Source organism: Convolutriloba macropyga, chromosome 14 (assembly GCF_964194025.1).
Source record: "Convolutriloba macropyga chromosome 14, txConMacr16.3, whole genome shotgun sequence".
In the NCBI taxonomy this organism is placed as follows: Eukaryota; Metazoa; Xenacoelomorpha; order Acoela; family Convolutidae; genus Convolutriloba; species Convolutriloba macropyga.
In genome coordinates, this window is record NC_134481.1 from 48734366 (window position 1) to 48754086 (window position 19721).

The 19721-nt window shown below is 35.1% G+C and overlaps 1 protein-coding gene across 1 annotated transcript; it reads left to right on the forward strand.

The window, feature by feature from the left end:
* Positions 1–1966: 1966 nt before the first annotated feature.
* On the forward strand, positions 1967–9618 carry LOC142353558 (uncharacterized). The gene is made up of 3 exons (XM_075405823.1): positions 1967–2046; positions 7852–7981; positions 9299–9618. Exons 1-3 carry the CDS (start codon positions 1972–1974, stop codon positions 9571–9573), a joined length of 480 nt encoding a protein of 159 aa, XP_075261938.1. The 5' UTR covers positions 1967–1971; the 3' UTR covers positions 9574–9618.
* Positions 9619–19721: the final 10103 nt, after the last annotated feature.

Genomic DNA, 19721 nt, shown 5'->3' on the forward strand with positions numbered 1-19721 from the left:
GATAGCATTACTATATTACTGAGACAAATCAGACCTTATGTTTTTCACAATTCATAAAAAATGATGAAAAAGAAAAACAAAGATTGGACGAAAAAAAAACATTTTTTTTGTCTTGACAAAGAATTGTTTTGTCTTTTTTGTCAAAGAGAAAATATTTTCCGAATGCAAAGAGAGTTTCTAAGCTATGATTATTAAAAATAAGTGATATTTATCTTGATGGTGCATATCTGCAGACATAGCAGACAACTTGTACTTTTGTACTTTTGCAGGAAATTTTCAGCAAAACTTCGAGGCACAGTTGTTTCTATACTTCGCAAAATGACTTTTGTGTACACGCGTGACGATTTTAGTGCTGTAGAAAATTGAAGATCCGATGACATACGTTTCAGAAATGAAAGATAGCTTAATTATTATTCATCTATTACTCTATAGAAACAACTCTTAAAAGAAAACCCTATAGTTTCTGCTCGAATTGTTTTCAAGTTGTTTGTGTTAAAGATATCTGACCGATAAAATGTCTGACGATTTCACACTAATTTTAAGTTGTTTTAAAAAAGGTTCCTTCTTTGAAAAAAATGGATATTTAGTAATCTAATAAAACAAAACGGCTGAAATTGGCTATTTTTATTTTACCTTAGTACGTAATTTTGGGCTGTCTTTCACCGAACTTACATGCAGGTGGTTTCTTTAGACACTTCCTTATATCAAAGTAACGAATGACACTATTTTTCAATAAATCGAATGTACATCCATTTAGGCAGAATCAGTCAGTTTATCGCAATCGTGGGAAACAAACAGCTTCTTTTTCTGTAAAATTGTATTTTGAACAGTAGTAAAAAAATTCAAGAAGTCTTGAGTAACAAAACCAACAAGCAGATATCAACAGCATGGCTAGCTCTGGCTAAATCCAGCCGTATTTTAAAAGGTTGCTTGAGATTTTTCATTTCAACGCATGCAATATCATTTTTTTGCATCAAAATTTTGTTCGAATTATATCAAAATACAACAAAAGATTGTTTATGGTAGTCAACAAAATCAAGTTTTTGCTTCAAATATTACAAAGCTCCAAAGCAGCTAGAAATGGCCCGAAAACATTACTGAAGTAGGAAATTATTGAAATTTAAGCGTTGATTAGCACTAAAACTTCAACCCCTGACTCAGCCACGCTTTTACTAAGTACTATTGGGCGCAATTAGAATAACAAAAAAAAAATTATCTTAAAAAAGAAGAAAAACAACTACGGGGTTTGGAACATGATGCTACGCTAAAAATCATTACCGATACGTAAAATGATTACAACCAATACTAGATGACTTAAAAGAAGTAAAGTATTGAAGACATAACACAATATGTATCTCACTTTAATTTAAAAAGTGTTATCTATAATGTTAAAAATTATGCTATGTTATGTAAAAAACAGAATATCCTGTTCTCTGTTTTAAATTGAGATTCAATTTGTTTTATGTCTCAGAAAATTTTATCAATTTCATTTTGAAACTTGAAGAAAAAATTCACATGGCTCGAGGCTCTTGTCAGTTTTGCGATGATATGGAGAAAAACACATTTTCCATGGCGATTCCTTCAATATTCTGCAAATTTTTTTCTCTTTACACAAGTTTATTGCTATTTTAACATTTTTATAAGCTAATTTAAGATTCAAGAACAGTATCACTAGGTAGTTTATTACTAATAGCTACAAATACGTGATTACAGCGAGAAATTGTTTGAATTACAGCCAAATTTTTTGCTTATTTATAGAGGCAATAATTTTTCCGCAACAAAATTTTTTGCACTTCCTCTAACTATTTCACGCATTCGGTGTTCATAACTGTGCGAACTTTGCGATTAAATTTTTTTTCATGGGAACTTTATTTGGTAGGGAACTTTTAGTCAGGCGCGATTAGTATTAATAACATCTTGCTAGTGGTCGCATCTCACCCGAGATCTCTCCTTGTTAGTGGTCACCTCAGCATGGAATCGATGACTCACGTAGCGGTTGGAATGGGAGATGTTAATGATCACGGAACTCAGGCAAAAAATCCAATGGTACAAATCAACGCTCATTTAAATATATGCGTTTCTATCAATTCTATTCTATTATATTCACCTTTTAGATATTCACCGTTTTTATGGTTATAATTTTAATATTAGAAAATCAGAAAGTATTGAAAATTTCTCACGAAGCTTTCTCAAAGAGATACCTGCTTTTTTGTTTTTTCATGCTTTTTTGTTTCCAGATGTAAGTTTGTAACTTATAATCTACAAATTTCTCTATGAAAACAAAAAGGGAACAAAAAACAAGAAAACAATTTTGAGAAAAACATCATTAGAAGAAGTTTTCAAAGCGTCCCTTTTCAAATATTGACATCCTTACCATCTGAATTTGAATTAAAGCAATCAAAAAAGAGAATTAAAATAGAAACAATTAAACAACTGATCAAATGCAAACTAGAACTCAAATAAATAAACAGCCTTTCAATACTTTTAAGTGTCTTAAAAGATAAGTTCTTTATATAATTTGACATGTTATGGAGAAAAACACGTTTTCCATGGCGATTCCTTCAAAAATTCTGCTCGCTCAAACAGCTAAATGATTAAATTCAGCGAAAACTGGATTTAGCAACAGGAAATCACCCTTACAGTTCAAAAAAAGTGAAATCGGGATATTAAAGAAAATTAAATTTGGAGAACACGACCTTTGCTACCACTTCTTTCGAGAAATCATGATTGCAACAAATTTGAACAAAATTTTCTGAAAATATATTTCTTCAGTTTATCTCAATAACGTTCTAATCGTGCTTTAACTTGGTAATCAGAACTTCATAAAATCGTACTTGCGAAATTCAACTATAACGAAAATGAAGATCTTCAAGAAAGTTGACTTCAAGAACTGAATAACAATGACATTCTTTTTAAACTGCTGAAGTTTACAATTATGCAACTTGATAACTTTTTAAGTACATGAACAAATGTAAACAAAAAAATTTGAAAGATAAATATTTGCGACACGTTGCTTTTTAGGCAACACTATATATTTCAATTTCATCTTCTTGATGTTTCTATGGTTATATCAATAAAAATCCAGATAACCAGTTTCTAACCCTCAGAAGAAGTTCTTGTTACTGAATATCATACAATTTTTATTTAAAATTTTTTGGCAGATTACAGAGTTTCAATTTTTTTGTTTCGTGCAACGAATATATTGTAAATTGAAGAACTTCAAAGAATAAAAACTTTGTATAAACATAAGGACTGTAAAGCAAATATTCTTTAAAACTACAATAGTTCTGTTAGCACTCATCTCGCACACTGAGCGGAAAAACCTCACGCCGTATCACAATTGGTATACAAAAATGATATTCCATTTTTGATAACAAAAACAAGATTGGAGATTATAAGACTTCTCGTTGATCTTTGATATTGACAGCTTATCCAATGTCTTTGCTTTGGTACTTTATTTTCTCTTTAAGGAAATGAGTAGACAATTTCAAAAAGACTTTTCTTGTTCACGCACCAAAAATTTGCTCCAAGAAAAAACATTTCGCTGGTTGAACAAAAAATTCTCGTTGAGTTCTCAGCATTTTTTCTTAATGTAGGAAGGGAAAGATGTTTGGTAAGCTATGAATATCAAAAGTCAATGAGATTTGATTTTGATGAAGCATATCCGAAAACACAAGAGTGAAAAACTACTCTCTAAAAGTCCACGCTGCAGTCACTTTTCTGTTTATAAATTGACTGCAGTCCCCAGGCGAAACCAAATGGTTATCTTTGACGAATTATTTTGAAATCAGTCGACAATAAGATATGTCATTGGTGCCTGCTTTCAATTCTAACTTTTTCTTCCCAGCTATAAAATTTTATCTCTATGATAAAAATGCTTTCATCACTGTAAAAAATTAAAACGTGATGCTTGAAAACTAGGGACAGAACAATTTGTTAACTCAACATTTGCTTTTGTTGTTGAAATAATCTTGAGTTTCAGAAACTCATTTGTGTTTTTTGCGCTATAGAACAGCAAACTTGAAATTAAGTTTGATATTTAATGCGCTATACTTGCAGCTAATACTAAGGAGATTTTCATGATGCGCAATGAACGCGTAGCAGCCTGATTAATTAGATGATCACAAGTTTCGATTTCAACGCAAGATTTTCAACGTTGACAAACCGTATAATCAAAAACTGGATTAGGGATTTTAGAGTTTTTATAATTTTGCCCAGTATTGACAATCTTTTATTAGATTTCGTGTTTGCTGAATTCCAAAAAGTCCACCACATCCACTGCCGTTTGTAGAAAAATATTTTTAAGAACTCTTGCTATGAACAGTTGCATTTGCTATCGGTGAAATAAATTGTCGGCGCCCGATTAATACTACAAATATCTGCAACTGCGTTTATTAGGCTTCAGCATTAGACTACATTTTTTTTCCAAAGCGAAAAGCGAGAATAAGTAGCGAAAAAAGAGTTTGGATCATTTTCGTTGGAGCCATCCTCCGCTTAGCTATATTATTTGCTCCCTCCAGACGCTCGTTCCATATTTTTTATAACCATTTACTGTACTGACGCGTGCCCACTAGCTGAGAGTGTATAACGACTGTGGGTTGCAAACAGAAAAGCTATTGTTGTCAATCAACCGACTTTCGACCAAAGCAATTGAACAATCTATATGATTGTAAAACAAAATAAAACAAAACAAAACATAGCCGGTAGAATACCCGAAACGAAGAGTCGTGCAATAAAAATCAAATTTAAAGTCATGAACAAACTTGCTTCTAGTAAACAAAAAAAAATAGCCAATAGAATTCCGGAAACGACTCGAAGAGTTGTGCAAAAAAACCTTTAAATCAACCCAGCCCTGATATTCAGAAATTTTAACAAGAAATACAAACAACGCAATATATAATTGGAAGCAACCATATTTTGTAAGGAATGTGGATCATGGGGGGGGGGGGTAGGTAATCGGAGACGGGTTGGGTAGGTCGAAGAAGTAATGGGGGCTGAGTTGGTAGATTGGCGCAGTTAGTTGGGGGTATTTATTTTTTTGATAAGGCGTGATAGGCTAGGTTGGGGGTGGGTTGGTGGGGGTCAGTAGTTGGTGAGGGGGAGGGTTCGCAGGGGGTTACTTGGGGGAGAGGTAAGTGTATGTGGTAATTGGACGGGGATAGGTTAGAAAAGTAGGAGGAACTAAATAGGGTTCAAATTTTCTGGAAATGGCCTCTTCAATTTGAATACTACCAGTGGTTCCTATTTACTATATATGACACACTAAGCTCCTGTCTAATGTTCCAAAGCAGAAATCAAAACGGAGGTAAATGGCCAAATGGAAATTGTCTAAATTCAAGTCGTGAACAAACTTGCTTCAGCTTAAACAACATACCCGGTAGAATACTGGACAAGACTCGAAAACTTTAAGAACCCTACCTCTTTCAGAAATATCAAGAAAAAACACAAACAATCAAACACATACTTAGAAAAGAAACAATCATTTTTAGTTAGAAATTTTAGTCAGGGATTGTAGTTAGGTGTAGAGGGTAGGTGAGGGTTTAGGTAATTGGATGGGAGTGGGTTGTTGCGGGTGGAGCAACGGACTAGGTACTTTGGGCTGGGGGTTATAAGGCAGGAGAAGATTGGTTCGCAGGGGGTAAGGTAGGTAGAAATTAAGTGTTGGATTGGGTAACTATGGGGACAGGTAGGGGGCTGGGTTAGAAAATTAGGAGATACTTAAATAAATTAGACCATAATTTTTTGAAAAGAGTTTTTCATCTTGAGAATTACCGGCAGTTTCTAAGTACTTTATGTTTCTAAGCTACTGTTAAAGTCTAATATTCGAAAACAGAAGTCAACTATTATAAACAAAGGATAATGTTCGATTTGAAAATTGTCTAGAAGCAAGTCCGGAAACAATTCGGAGAGTCGTGTAATAGACATTCATTCAATTAACCTACCTGTTAGAAAAAAATAAAAAAAAACAAATGCAATATATAGGTAGAAGCAACCAATTTTTAGATATGAATTGGTTCAGTGGGTGCGTAGGTAGGTGGAGGGTGGGGGGTAGCAGTAGGGGTAGGTTGGCGCGAGTTGGTGTGTGGTTGGGGTAGGCATATGGGGTGGTGTGTAGGCGGGGGTGTAGGCAGTGGTAGATAGTATCCGTGGGCTAGGTATGTAACGGATGTGCTGGCGGGGGCGGCCTACCCTCCTACAACTATTTATCCTCATCCGTTCATAATAAACCCCAGACCCTCCTACCCCATCACCTCCAAATACCTACCCTCTAACCCTCAACCTATCTCCCCGCTCATCCGCACTGACATACCATTAGACTATCTATGTACCCTCCCTCTACTTACCTATCACCCTCCTCGCCAAATGAACCCCCTCCTCTTTACTCCCTACCCCGCACCACAAACCCGTACCTTCAAAATTAAAAGTGCGTCTACTTTTTCAAAGCACTCATGTTGTGAGTGTTTTAATGTTTTTAATCAACTCTCGTTGCGATTACAACAGTAACCAAAATGTACGTTAGTGTGTAGCTGTGCTCAAAAGAGAGTTCGTTCTCCCTCCCCCCACCTCATAAGTTTATACGAATCGAATATTAATATTTGTATTCTAAAGGTTTCTGCGACACCAAGAGGAGTATTAATATACTACAGGTTTTTTCTAGCTGAAGAAAATTTTTTCAAGAATTGAAATTTTACTTTCCTCTAATCGAACCTTTACCTCCACCTTAAACATTGACCTCTGTTTTTGAACATGGAATTTAGCAGTAGCCTGGTTTATAAAACAAAGTAATTATTAACTGCTGGTTATGTTCTAGATGACAAAGTCATTTGGAGAAATTTTGATCACGTATGAGTCCCTATCTATCCATTCTACCCCACCTACCTTCAAACTTATATTTTATCAGCAGTTAGTAATTACTAAGTACTACAAACTAAGCTACTGTTAAAGAAAAATATTCGAAAACAAAAGTAAACGCTTAAAAACGGAGGTAACTGTTCGACTAGACAAAAGTCAAAATTCAAGTCTTGAACTATTTTTTTCAGCTACAAAAAATCTGTGGTATAGTAATACTCCTCGTGGTGTCGTAGAAATCTGTAGAACACCAATACTCATCTTCGATTTGAAAAAAACTTAGGAGGTGGGGGCGGGGGAACGAATTAATTCACTTTTGAACACAGCTACATTAACGTAGGTTTTGGTTACTGTTGTAATCGCAACGAGAGTTGATCAGAAACCTTAAAACACTCACGTTCTCATGTTAAATTGCCCATGTCCGCATTGTCAGAATTTAATTAGTTAGAAGTTCCTACTGAGTCAGAAATTTACTTCCGTTGACTTTCGCCATTTTAAAACGCACGCGTATTGGGTTTTAAGCATGGTTACTTGACTTTGAAAAATCACTTCGAAATGCTGATTTAAGATCGCTCGAACCGCTTGGCGGTTCGCAGCTTGCACTCAAATTCATTTGTATACCCTCAGACCGGACCAAACTGTGATTTGTTTTCATTTGGTAAATTTATCAAAGAGTAATTGCATTTAACGAGTTACCACAGCTTCATTCAACATTTTTTTGCCGTGAAAACTCTTTGAATCAATATTTTGTCGCCCCTTCCCCACTCAGTGTTCTACGAACAACTTCTATAAATTAAGTGGTGTTACATAGCATATTTCAATTTAAAAAGTATTGGGTGCGACTGGGGAGGGGGTGGGGGGGGGCAATGTTAAAACCCCACCAAGGGGGGGGGGTAGGGGTGGAGGGTGGTTAAGAGAATAGATCTTATTTGCTGCTTGTCCTACCTAGTCTTCCTGTATCCTCTTTGAGTATATTCACATAAGTAATGGTCTTGTGCCTAGATGATGGATCTGGAAACAACAGGAGATTGCTTTCTGGATAAAATGACGTGGAAAAAAGATCTCAAGGGATACAGTGGGGACCTGCATAGCGTTCAATGCTACATGGCTCGAGATAGATGTCAATTTAAACGTTAGTTGCCAACAAACAGCTGTAATATTGCAGCTTTTGAGATCGCGTGCTCTGTCTATTGCTTACAAATCGGTAGGTTTGGCTTGGCGTTAAAAAGACACTGGACGTCTGCCCAGAGGAAAAGAATTATGATGACCATTTTCTCAGATTATGTATATAATCATGCACGTTTCAACTTGGAAGCAGAGTACTCATCAACTGTCCCCAATATCACAATATAGTAAGTTTACCAAGAATCAGGTTGTCTGGTGTCCGGGAAAAAATTTCTTGTTGTCAGAAAATATTGGTGCTTGCCAAAAATGGAAGCAGATTAGCTTCGATTAGACCAATTACTTTAGAGGAGGAAGTAACTAAAGCAAACAATGATGCAAAAGTTATTAGCTTGGTCCGTAACGTCAAAACTGCCCGTAAAGTCAAAACTAATTATTCAGTGGTAACTAAAGCATCTAAAATATTATGCAAACTCTCCAAAAAATAGATTTCCGAAAAACAGGAAAAGCAGAAAAAAATTTCAGATTTTTGGCTTTTCCATTTCTTACAGTAATACAATTTTCCAAACTTAGCAACTTAATAGTTATCCTTGGCTTAAACTATAGATTCTTCACTACCTCTTTTGAGTCGTATATTGAACAAATAGTTTCCCAGGTCGAGGTCGCGCTTCAAATCGCCTCTGATCAGACCGTCCCAGACAAGTGGGACCTCTGATCAGACCGTCCCAGACAAGTGGGAACTCTGATCAGACCGTCCCAGACCGAAGTGGGACCTCTGATCAGACCGTCCCAGACAAGTGGGACCTCTGATCAGACCGTCCCAGACAAGTGGGACCTCTGATCAGACCGTCCCAGACAAGTGGGAACTCTGATCAGACCGTCCCAGACCGAAGTGGGACCTCTGATCAGACCGTCCCAGACAAGTGGGACCTCTGATCAGACCGTCCCAGACCGAAGTGACCTCTGAGCAGACAGACAAGTTCCAGACCATTTTCCAGACAAAAGTGCGCTCGACGTTTTTTCCAGACCATGTAATTCGAACTCACCGGGAACATGTGTGCGCTCGAAACTCGTCTGATCAGGGGTCACTTCGGTCTGACCACCTCGACTAATTGGAATTAGGATAATGCGAATAGAAAAGTTAAACGCAGGGATTAGCTTATGAATCGAACTCGCAAACTTTTGATGTAAATTCAAAATTAACGCCTGGGAACAATTAACGCCTCGCACACAACCCCGGACAATAAATAGTCGAGTAGCATTTCTGCAATCTCACCCCAGGTAGAGGGGCTGGTATGTTGCATATTTTCCTGTTTGTAACATTTAGGAGATGAGGGGAGCCCAGTTATCCTTGTCAACAATGGTGGACGAGCTGTGTGCATCTACGCAGTTTTCAACGCACACAACCACAAATGTTATCACGCCAACGGCAGATTAATTCACGCCAAAATCGAGTACTACCAATTGAAGACTTTCCAATCAAAATGCGATCACAAAAACGTCACTGAAAAAGAAAAACATGCACAAAAACTCCTTTTCGACGAGTTCATTGACATTGAGGAATTTGACCGTGAATATCAACAACGAAGAAACATCAAATAAATCAACAAAGTTTTGAACCTGAAAAACAGGAAATGCTTCAAACGATTCCCAGGTTGAGGTGTGCGCTCCTGGTCCAGCCTCTCTGTACCTTCAACACTTTTTGGGCCTGAAATTTTATATCAAAGCTGATTTTTTAGAGTTTTTAGAGTGCGACTCTAACTTTTAGACCACTTAAAACGCAAAGAGAGAAACATTAATTAGGCTTTCTAAGAGAGTATTTAATTTCCAAAAATATTCATTTTCCCGAAAATTATCCACACCAACAACCACGCATCTGGACATTCATGCATATAACATCACAAAAAATACTCAAATACACACCTAAAACGAATGAAAAAAGGACACATTTTGCTTCTCTTCAGAAAAAATGAGATTTTGAAAAACTTACTATTGTTATCATGTGGTCCTCTACGTCCACACCTATTTACTAGATTGGATCTTTTTTTCCACTTAAATTAAAGAAAGTCAAACAGTTAAAGGGTTACGTTAAGAAACGTCCTCTCAGGACAGCAAAAATAGAAAAAGAGGAAAAACTTCAAATAAGATATATGTAAACATGACATGAAATTAAGAGGTAATAAATAATTGTGTAAGCATTTTCTTATGACTTTGTCGGGCTTCGCAATGCAAACGAAGTAGCGTTCCTTGAACAATTGCAACATTTTAATACTGTTAACTCGGCCATTGATCATATTTTGAAACTATGAAAGTTCCCTATTATATAGCCTTGAATAAAATTCGTCCGAAAATCTGTAATTAAAGTTTTCAGTAGTTGAATGTTATGCAAATTCCGAATATTTTTGTTTTTCTAAAAGCGCAAGTCAAGTTTCCTTTTTTTAAGAGTTTCAAACTCTAATAATCAAAGTGTCTACACTTCTTCAATCCGTTTAGTTTTGATCATCTGTTTTAACTCGAAAAATTTGTTTAGCTATTGTGTCTTTGTAGGCTCTTTCATTAGATCTGATTTAATGTCTCTCCCATACTTTTGGGTAGTGTTTTCTTTCAGATTTCTCGATAATTGGTGTAAGAACTATTTTGATTGCTGGAAATTTTTAAGATTAATTGTAACTGATACAACCCGCGTTTCACGCTGACAATTTAACCGACTCCGCTTTGTCTCTTGTATAATTTTTGTTGTTTATTAGCTTCATTCAAGGAAGCCGTTACAATAAGATGAGTGCTTGACTTCTTCTCTTCTTGTAAATCTTGGTGTTGCATTCTTAGTTTAGCATTTTCTTATGACTTTGCAAAGCTCACGAAATTGAGTTCCTTGAAAAATTGTTACATTTTAACAGAATCAACACGGCCATTAATCATATTTCAAAATTATGAAATTTCCCTGTTATATAGCTATGAGTTGTTTTCATCCAAATATCTGTATATGAAATTTTTATTCATTGGACTTTTTTTCAGCAAAGGTTGATTTTAGTGTTACACAAAATTTTAAACGAGGTTCTTTCTTATTAGAAGAAGTTATCGGCTCTAATCATTAGAGTGTCCACATTTCTTCAATCTGTTAAGCTTTGATCATCTGTTGGAACCCAAAGGTGGAATCGGCTGTAGATGAAGTATTCAATGCTTGTTGATACAAATGTTTTGGCAAAATGTCATCCAAACAAATGTTTATTATATTTTTGTGTTTAACTATTTTGTCCTTTTAGGTTCTTTCACTAAATCTTATATTTGTGCAAGAATGTTTTCTGAATTGTTGATACTTAGTGTAAGTATTCTTTTGTTTGCTGGAATTTTTTAACATTCTCTCTAACTAATACAATCCATTTTTACGCTGACAAGATAACTGACTCAGTTTTGTCTGTTGTATAATTTTTGCTTGGTTTTCAGCTTCATTCAAAGACTCCGTTAAAATTTGATCGGCGCTGGAAATCTTCTCCGCTTTTAAATCATGTTGTTGCAATCTTTGTTAGCTAATTCCTATGATTTTATCGGGCTTCGCAATGAGCATGAAGTCTCATTCCTTCAAAAAACATAACATTTTAATTCAGTTAACTTGACCACTGATCATATCTTCAGAATATAAATATTCTCTATTAAGAAAAATTTTTCGTCCCGATATCTGTTTTTAAAGTTTTCAGTGATTGCAAGTTTTTATGCAAAATCCAAATTTTTGTTTTCTGAAAAGCGCAAATCAAGTTTCTTCTTTTTAGAAAAAGTTTTAATATCAAATCATCAAAATGCCTACACTTCTTCAATCCGTTTAGTTTTGATCATCCGTTTTAACCCAGAAAAAGTATCTGCTGCATATGAATAATTCATTGCTGGATGATACACAATTCTTTTGACAAAATGTTGACTGCTTCCAATAAATATTTCAATCCGTTTTACTGTTTAGCTATTGTGTCTTTGTAGGCTTATTCATTTGATCTGATTATGTGCCATAATTTTGGTAAGTGAATTTCTTCTGAGTTGTCGATACTTGGTGTAAAAATTCTTATGTTTGCTAGAACTTTTTAACATTTTATAAAACTGATAAAATCAGTCTTTTACGCTGGCAATATAAACTACTCAGTTTTGTCTCCTGTATAATTTTCATTTATTTTTTAAACTTTACTTAGAGAAGCTGTTACAATATGATAGGTGCTTGAAATTGTCTCAGCTTGTAAATCATGGTGTTGCACTATTTGTTAGCAGTTTCCTATGATTTTGTCGGGCTTCGAAATGCGCACAAAGTTGCCTTCCTCGCAAAATTGTGACATTTCATTACAATGAATTCGGTCATTGATCTTATTTCCAAACTAGGAAATTTCCCTATTAAATTGATATGATTAAATTTTTTTCCCAATATCTCTATCAAAAATTTTCATTGATTGGATGTTTCGTTCTTTAGAAGTCTAATTTTTTCCGATAAGTGCAATCAAGTTTTTTCTTGTTAGGAAAAATTTTGAGCTCTAATCATCAAGATCTCTACACTTGTTCAATCCAGTTAGCTTTTATCATCTTTTCTGAACCCAGCGATAGTATCGGCTGCATATGAATTATTTTTTGCTTGATGTTACGATTTTTGTTGTTACGATGTTGTCATTCCACTCCATCATTGTGTTTATCCATTGTGTCTTTGTAGGTTCTGTCGTTGTATTTGATTTAATATATGTACCATAATTCTGGGCAGAGAATTTTTCTGATTTTTTGGTACTTGGTGTAATAATTTTTTGCTGGAAATTTTTAGCATTTTTTGTAACTAATACACTCCGTTTTCACGCTTACACAAAAACAGAATCACGCTTGTCTGCTTCTTAATTTTTGCTGGTTTTTTTTATCTTTGTTCAAAGCTGTTACAAAATGATGGGTGTTGCATTATTTGATTTTGCAACACCCATCATTTTAAATCAAGGTGTTGCATTATTTGTTTAACTTTTTCTTATGGTTTTGCCATGCGCACGAAATTGCGTTTCCTGAATAATTTTTACATCTTAACAAAGTTAACACGGACATAATCATATTTCAAAACTTTTAAGTTCCTCTTTTATAAAACCATGAATAATTTTTTGTTGCCGTATTTGTATATAAAACATTCATTCATTGCTTTTCTCTTTCAGCAAAAGCTGATTTTATTGCTATTCCAAAATGTAAACGATGTTTCTTATTGTTAGAAAAAGTTGTTTAAATTCTAACCATTAAGGTGTCCACACTTCTTCAATTTGTCTAGTTTTGATCATCGGTTTGAACCCAATGATAGAATCGGCTGCATGTGAATTATTCATTGGTCATTGAATCGAACAATTTGAAAAAGTGTTGACTGTATCCAGCAAATATTTCACTCCATTTTTGAGGTTTTTTTCTGAATTATTGATACTTATTATAAAAAGTTTCAGTTGACTCGATTTTTTGGACATTATTTGCAAATGACACAACTCTTTCACGCTGACAGAATAACCGACTCAGCTTTGTCTGTTGTATAGCTTTTCGTAGTGTTTCAGTTTCATTCAAAGAAGCTTATAAACGATGGCGGCAGCTTGACTTCTTCTGTGTTTGCAAATCTTTCTCCATCAACGCTATGAGCCTCTAGTTCTTTTGTTCTCGCGTCTTTTGCCAGATTAAAAAGTTTTTAGCATATGAAGGTAAGAATATTACGCACTTCAGCATATGAACGTGATTTGTGAAGAAATATTTGTAGGATAAGATAATAACGGGTTTCTTATCACAAGATACAAAACCATAAAGAGTCATTAAAAAACTTTTTTTTTCAAAAAAAAAATTGTCTCGCGGGAAATATGTATTATATAGAATCTAACCGATGTTGTCATCGATCGTCGAATGAGTTTCTTAATCAGCAGTGGTGTTTTCTTTAACTTGACGTTCCCTACTGAGCTATACTGAAAGCGTTGTTTGTGGTTTAGAGTATCGCTGGTTGTTCTAAGTGTTTGGTGGGGTTCTGTTTACGTGGATTCTGTGTAATTTTTTGTACTCATGTGGTTTCTTTGATTTGAACATACAGTGCGGGGTCAAAATAATGTTTTCAGTCATGCTTTTGTAAAAAAAATGGAGAAAAAGGAGTACGCATGATGAGTCATGCAGTGAACCGTTACTTTCTAGAACAGTTTACTTCATTAGCTTGCGCTAATTTTTCATTTTGAATATTGCGGTAGTTCAGTCTAGTCTCTCTGGATATTTGTCATGTTTATATTATTCAATTTGACAAGCACGTTGTTTTAGTGCCAGTCATACTAGCGTACATCAGGCAAAGCCCATGCAAATTCTTTTTATACCAAATATCTTTGGAGGACAGCCTTTTAACGACTTAAATCCGTTGAGAACGGTCTTCTAATAACGGTGTTCAGATTGGCCAATGGTTTGGCTTGAGTTCTCGTCAAAAGTCTGGACAAAGTCTGATTCATTCTAGCCAATGATGACCATAGACTGTTCGGTCTGGCCAATATCTGTCTTTTGGTATATTCTGTCTGGAAACCCGCGGTCCTCGACCGAAGTCCGTCTGTCCAATTACTGTCGTGGGTCGCGGATCTCATCCATGATTCCATATTTTTCGTTTTTGCAACAAAGATCATTCAAGCTAATTTCTTTAGGCAATTTGCATCACAAAATCTAAATATATTAGACTGCCCGGACCGAAGTCTATATCAGTACTAGGCAAGTCTAAATCCAAGTCTTATTTAGCTTCAAAGTACTGGGCAAGTCTAAATACAAGTCTTACAGGTCTGGCAGGTCTTAACCAAGACTTGGATAACACTTGGAAGTTGATTCCCAAGTCAAAACCAACTTTTCAAAAAAATTTCTAGTGAAATTTTCGAAATCAAAAAAATTTTGCAACGTGCCACGATTTTTGCATTTATTTTTGTGCACTTTCTCGGGGCCCGCTGAAAATGGTTGCAGACTAATGCCAACTCATATCAGGTGATGCTAACTGATGCCAGGGGACCCGGGAAGGCCAAATTCGACCGTGTTCAGCTGTTTCTGGGCCGTTTTCAGCCATTTTTCAGACGTTTTTAGCCAAATTTTAGCCGAAAATCGACACTTCTTGATTTTTCAGAGATTGAAAATGTTGAACAGGACTCGTGGAAAAATTCAAAAAGACGTCCCCGGCTTTTTTAGGCGTTTTTTTTAAGTATTTTTGACGTTTTTTTGGCTATTTTTTACGTTTCCCGTGCTTTTTTAGGCGTTTTTTTCTGCTAATTTTGACGTTTTTTAGGCTATTTTTGACGTTTCCCTGGCTATTTTTGACGGTTTTTTGGCTATTTTTGATGTTTTTTTCAATTGTCAAGTCTTAAATCAGACTTGAATTTAGACTTGCCAAGTTTTAAATCAGACTTGGATTAGACTTGCCAAGTCTTAAATCAGACTTGGATTTAGACTTGCCATGTCTTAAATCAGACTTGGATAAGACTTGCCAAGTCTCAGCCCAGACTTGTTTTTAGACTGCCAAGTGTAAAAAGTGACATGATCATGGTTCTGAATCAGTAATGAAATAAGACTTGGATTTAGACTTGCCCAGTACTGAAACTGATTTGGCGTTAGGCCCGGGTGCACACTTTTCTAAAGAGTAGTTTTAGTTCAATCAATACACACCGCAGGACATTAATCTGCACCTAATTATTTCTGAACTGCAGCTAGTTGCAAAGATAAAATAATTACAGCAAAAATTATTCCATTAAAATCGAATTTTTGATAAGAATCAATAAAATTGATGGAATTCATAATTGTTAACCCACATCAATGTCGTTTATTTCAAGTTGGCCATTTTCATTCTGAAATATGATTCTTACTTTTAGTCCGCTCCCGGTGTATCGATTCCCTACTTTTCTCTTCCGCCCGAATCCAATTATGTTAAACCCTCATTTCCTCAATTTCTTGTCCTGAAACTTGCCATTAAACTGTTTTCCTTCAATTTACGAACAGAAAATTTTGTTGCGCAGATTTTGCGGTTTCTGACAGGGAAAAAACTACTTGTAAATCAGAGACTTCCTTGCAAAAAATCCAATTATGAAAAGACTTTCTCGATTTCTTATTATGAACTGCTTTTAGACCCGCATTTATTTCTCTGTAAGATTTTTAATCCATAACACAACATAATTTAAGAAAAGTGTCAGCAAATTACGAAATAGGGACATGACTAGCAAAAAAACAATTTTAAAAGGCCTGCATTTTTTGGTCCACTTGCATAGCTTTGTAAGAACTTTCGCAAATATATGACCACTTAGAATGCTTGGAGAATATTCTAAAGGGAATTTTCCTAACAAGATTTTCTGTACAAATAAAACTAAGAAAGTTGAATTTGTCAAAAAAATTGGAAATCGATCCACATAGTTGCTTCAGAGCACATAGTCTTTATTGAAACTAGATGGTAATTAAACTCGATTTCGAAACGACCTATAATTGTAAATGATTGATCAACCCTAAAAACAAAAACGGTGCATCAAAATTTATTGTACCGTGCAAAAATATAAACAATCACACGAAAAAAAACGCACCGTTCCAACTTGTTGGATAACTTTGCTTAGACCCTCGTGTAGTGCGGAAGAACGCAATCGCGCTCACCAAAAAGGAAAACTTCTATGCAAGGTGTGAACTTAGATCTATTTTCAAGTCTCACAAGTGGTAAAATCTTTTTATCGTAATAACTTCGGTCGATTAATAGCTTCGGAATTTGAGCAACACGCAATTTTCCACAATTTCTTGATTGTCCGTGGTGATTCATTTTCTTCAGTCCTCTCTTCCTAAAATTTATTTGCTAGTAATTGCAATTTCTGCATAGAATTTGTAATTATGTCTACTTGATTTAATGTGCATTAACTCTGTCTAAACTGTTTTCTGATTTTTTAAACAAAATTAAACGACGATTTTGTCTCTTAGTCGATACTGTTTTAGAAAACTGGTTATTTTACGGGTTCTAAGCCGATAATAAGGTTTTGAAAAGTGAATATTAATTGCACCCGATCGCATATGCCTTCTTTACATAATGTGTTGCTATACAATTGCACCTGCTCTGTCTTGGTGAAGGTAGAACAATTTACTGGAGACTAAAGTGCTGGAGAGGACAAACAGAAAATAGAGAAACCGCAAAAACCTAATTCAAATTTGCTATTTAAAAACATTTTGAAATCTTCAGTCAAATTCGGGCCTATTTTAGACTTCCACTTCATATTTTAGACCAACTGGTTTATATTGGAGCCCAAAAACATCATTTGAATGACTCTAAATTCTGCTAGTTTTCGGTCGATTTCACTCATTGCAATCTTTTAATGGTTGATCTAAGAGATAAACTTCTGTTTTGCTCCAACTTTTGTTAATGAGTTCGCAGTTGCTGCAACAATTTTCAAAAAATTTAGATGGAAAAAAACCAGGTGCAATTTTCCTCAAATCTGGATAATACCTTAAAAAGAGTTCTGTTATTTGTTTGAGTTCCAGTTGGATTTTCCGTTTTGATAGCAGTTTTTTGTTAAACTTTGTTATACAGTCCAAAGTTTGCATCACCTCTATCTCTTTTGAAATATTTTGAGATTGGTGATGCATTAACAGTTTAGTGTCCTTTGTTACATGTATCTCTTTATGCAATTTACGATGCATTTCGACGTCCCGGCTGGCTCCCGATAATACGAGGTTTTTAGAAGCTTTATTTGGCCATATATGATTCTTAGAAACTCTAGTTGTTGATATAAATTTCTCAGTAGGCATGCAATGATCTTGCCGGAGGTTGGTGGCAGAGTAAATCAGCGCTGAATCAGTCTAAAGACACTCTGCTTTTTAGGGAATGGCCAGTACTCTGTTCATGTCCCAATTTACAAGGGCCAGTCTTGATTTTTGAGTAAAACATACTGCATAAAAAAACAATATGCTCAGCTTAACTCCCGCCAACAACGTTTGGTTTACATGCGCTTCAAACTTCCGAGTGGGTGCTTGTAGCATTTAATTTGCGTAACAAGTCGTAACCACTAAGTAATTTGCAGACTGTACAGTATAAGATTAGCTTGGGCTAATTCCTTGACCTCAATGTAATCATAGTGAAGAACAACTGAACACAAAGAAATTAAAAAATTCTGATGATGCAATGTTTTGGAACTGAATTAAACTTATACACTTGAAAGGTGCTGGTTTAGCGCTGAAATAATCTGCGACTCAAGTCCGGGTTAAAAAACACACTTTGAATTGTTGTTGCACTATATTGATATGCACACAGGGAAACTTGGAGAAGAAAAAAAGTGTCTTGAGAACGCAGAAAAATTCCTGGTGGACAGATAGTGAAATGCCTGAAGATTGACAAAGGGTCCGTGACGTTGTCTTGCAATAAAGATAAAAATCTGAGATACCAATTTTATTGCACTTCCATTGAAGATTGTTTTTTTCACACCCATGCTATAATCATGAATTTCTGTACACTTATTGATGTTTTCATAGCAAGTGCAACGTCAAGGTTTTGACATCATTTACTACATTTTAGCTTTCTTCTTACAAAGGTGTATCAAGTTTCGATCACTGGGTTGGCAAAATTTGTTCCTGTTTTCTGGCTCCCGATTATAAACACTAACTGTTTTGATTTAAACACACTATGAGATAATTCCTTTGCTTAGGTTTCACTTTTTCGAAATTTACTAAGAGATGGAGAATCAATTAACTAAGAGATTCTGTTTCCGCATGTCTTTCGTCAAGTGGACTTTAAATACGGGCTAATTTTTAGATTTGAAACAATAAATCCCTCATTTAAACGAAGTCAACATTTCAATAGATTGAGAATATATCCGAAAAATGGAAAATTAAGATGAAAAGAGAAAGCTTAACAGCTTTTAAATAAAATCGACACCAAAATCAACTTTTATTGATAGCATTTAGATTAGTTTTCGTATATATTTCCTAAAAAACGCAATCATCTCCGAACGCGGTTGACACTCTAAAACAGCCGACGAAATATTTTCGCTCAATTAAAACCAAAAATTGTTAATCTTGTGTTAGGAACATATTACTCAGGAAAAATTCACAGTTTTGGAGTCCCCGAAAAAAAGTTTCTTCGGGAACGTGATAAAACTTTCCCAAAATTTGATAGTACTTAATAGTTTTCTATGAAAAAATGTGAAGAAGTTAAAGGTGTTTATCTCCAAAATAGTTAAATTGGCAAATTATTCAGGCTAAACTGATGTCCTATAAAGAATCGTGTAATTACTAAGCGTAATTCAAACTGCTTGTTGGCTGCAATCCTATGTCTCACTTGATTTGGTTTTTGCTAACAAATGACACCATGATTGAAAGTCATACATGGTCGCGCAAAAAAGTCGAGATGCAAAAATTCAAGCAACAACTAATTAGAAAATTTTAATTCATTTTCTAACGAAAAAATCAAATCAGTGACAAAAAAAAGTTTTCAATTTTTGCACGTTCTACTAAACATAAGAGCACTGATGACTGAATCAACTATTTAATTTCAATTATCATTAATCGCCTACCGTTGCGATAATAACAACTGTACAAACTATCCAGCATTTCGAGCTTTAATTACGCTAATTGTGACGGAACAGTGATAAACTGTTGAAAAGAACTGATCCCAAGATTAGGTCAGAGACGCATGACAGGTATCGGTCAGACCGACTGAGGTGGCAGACAGAAGAGTCCGACCCGACCTAATTCAATGGTCTGGAAAAAATTTTGATCGCTCCTTCCGTCTGGCCAATACCCAAATTTCGGTCTGT